At 33.1% G+C, this 2,500-nt stretch overlaps 1 protein-coding gene across 1 annotated transcript in view; it reads right to left on the bottom strand.

Annotated features, from left to right (window-relative positions):
* The window catches only part of lhx5 (LIM homeobox 5), a 17,883-nt gene that overhangs the window by 13,375 nt on the left and 2,008 nt on the right, over nt 1–2,500 (bottom strand). The window contains exon 3 of the mRNA XM_083564174.1: nt 1,759–1,982. Within this exon, the coding sequence (XP_083420300.1) occupies nt 1,759–1,982 (224 nt within the window). The remainder of the gene's footprint in view (nt 1–1,758; nt 1,983–2,500) is intronic.

Raw genomic sequence — 2,500 nt, forward strand, 5'->3', positions numbered from 1 at the left:
TAATTGATTATTAATTATGTATATATATATATAAAAAATATTATAGGAATATATTGCAATATATTTTTATAATATTTTATATAATATATACAAAAGGAAATATTTTTTATACTAAGCCTACTGCTGAACCCAACATTATGCCGATGTATCACGTGTCCTCGTGGTGGCGCTTTTCCATTTGAGAAACGAAGCGTGAACGTAAGTGGAAGCTATGCGGACATTTTGCGCGCCGGGTGCCATGTGTGCAACCATTCACGCGTTTACTACGAAAAAAAAGTGAAAATCTGACTCCAGAAAAGAATGCCTATAAATTAGCACAAGTATTACGTACCTTCAGTACTTTAAAGCAATATCAATAATGAAAATGGATTAATATTGTAATGGTTTTCATTTATTTTCTATATTATGGACTTTTTATTCAGAACATATAAATATTTTTTATTTTATTATAAGCTATTATCAGCCAGTCTACAGTATTAGCCAATGTTACGCCTCCAAACGACAATGTTTTTAAAAGTGCACACTGTAAATGAATACAATTGATCTACATGTGCAAACATTATAAGCTTTTTACAGTATGTTGATTTTGTTCAAATGTAACTACACACATAACTAATTCCTCACTGGGCTGCAACATCGTAAAGTATAAAGGACAAAGGACAAGTATAACAACCATACAGTGCACATTTAAATCTTTGCTAAATTATAATTATGGTCGAATGAGATATATATATATATATATATATATATATATATATATATATATATATATATATATATATATATATATATATATATATATATATATATATATATATATATATATATATATAACACACACACACACACACACACACACACACACACACACACACACACACACACACACACACACACACACACACACACATATATATATATGTTATAAATAGATCACCTAGCAAGGCACCAAGTGGTACTTTAAAAAAAAAAATACAAATCTATAAGCCTAGCCTTTTTTTTTTTATAGTCATCCAGTTATTCAGTTCTCAGCTTCTGCTGCTTATGATATGATCTGCATAAACTACAGTGTTATACCTTTAAGCGTTTCACATATATGTGATTGCATAATTGCAGCACTGTTTAAGGGTAGCACACATTCTACAAGAATTACAGTCTAAATTAAGTAACCCACTCAGCATCCATCACAGGAAAGAAAATATGCATTAACACAACAGTTTTTATTTCTATTTTAACCGTAATTAACAGAAATTTATTTTGACATGCAAACATGTGTAGTATACAGCAAGAATAAATATAGCAATTCATATGCAATACAATGATATAGCCTCGAGCAATGCATCAGGAATTCATTTACGTCATCCTCATCCTCATAATCGGATCATCATTTTTTGTAAAAATAAATAAATAAATAAAATAAATAGATCAACAGACACTAGAAATTCAAGGCATCATAAATGTTGTCAGTAAATCTCACATTTAGGATAAAGGGATCTATGATTAATTGTAATAAAGGCGGAGACATGCGGGGGCCACTTACTACTCTGTGACAGTGACGTAATAAAACATAAACACGCTGTCCGTGGTTCTGAACACGCAGGAGTTCCATTTTTATCAGCACATAGTTGCGTCTCTCTCTCTCTCTCTCTCTCTCTCTCTCTCTCTCTCTCTCTCTCTCTCTCTCTCTCTCTCTCACACACACACACACACACACACACACACACACACACACACACACACAAACAGACACACACACACCTGAATTCAGGTTGACCTCTCGGATGGCGCTCGCGCTCACGTAGTCCTCCTTGCACACGAACTTGTTCTCGTCGATGACGTAGAGCTCCTCGCCCGTAGACAGCTGCTTGTTACACACCATGCACGTGAAGCAGTTCAAGTGAAACACTTTACTGCGCGCCTTACGCACCAGGTCGCTCGGTGAAATGCCCTGAAAACAGCCAGCACACTTGGTGCCAAAACGCCTGCAAATAAAGGAATAACATCTATCATTAGAATAAATAATAATATGTAGTAATAATAGTAATAATAGTAATAATAATAATAATAATAATAATAATAATAATAATAATAATAATAATAATAAGGTCCATACAGTGGCTAATGAATAAATACACTGTTCACAATTCACAATTCAAACAAATGCACAATTCACAGTAACAATAAGGAAAACACAAGAATTTATCTTCATTTCAAATAATAATAATACAATATTTTATTATTCAATAAAACTTTTATGAAATATTATTCATTCTGTGCAAATGAATAGACAAAATAAATGGCTGCCCTTGTGTAATAAGCCATTCTCCGATTAATCGAACACATTTGCTTATTTAACGTCCAAAGCTTACTCTTTTGCATTTTCTCGGCTAGCCTTTGTGTTGTCAATCTTAAAGGAAAACAAATCCACTAACAACAGCAACCTCGGAGTTGTGGCCCAGACGCAGCAGAGCGTAATGAGGTGACATTACAGGATTAACAA

The sequence above is a fragment of the Silurus aristotelis genome, assembly GCF_946808225.1.
Source record: "Silurus aristotelis genome assembly, chromosome: 16".
Taxonomy (NCBI): domain Eukaryota; kingdom Metazoa; phylum Chordata; class Actinopteri; order Siluriformes; family Siluridae; genus Silurus; species Silurus aristotelis.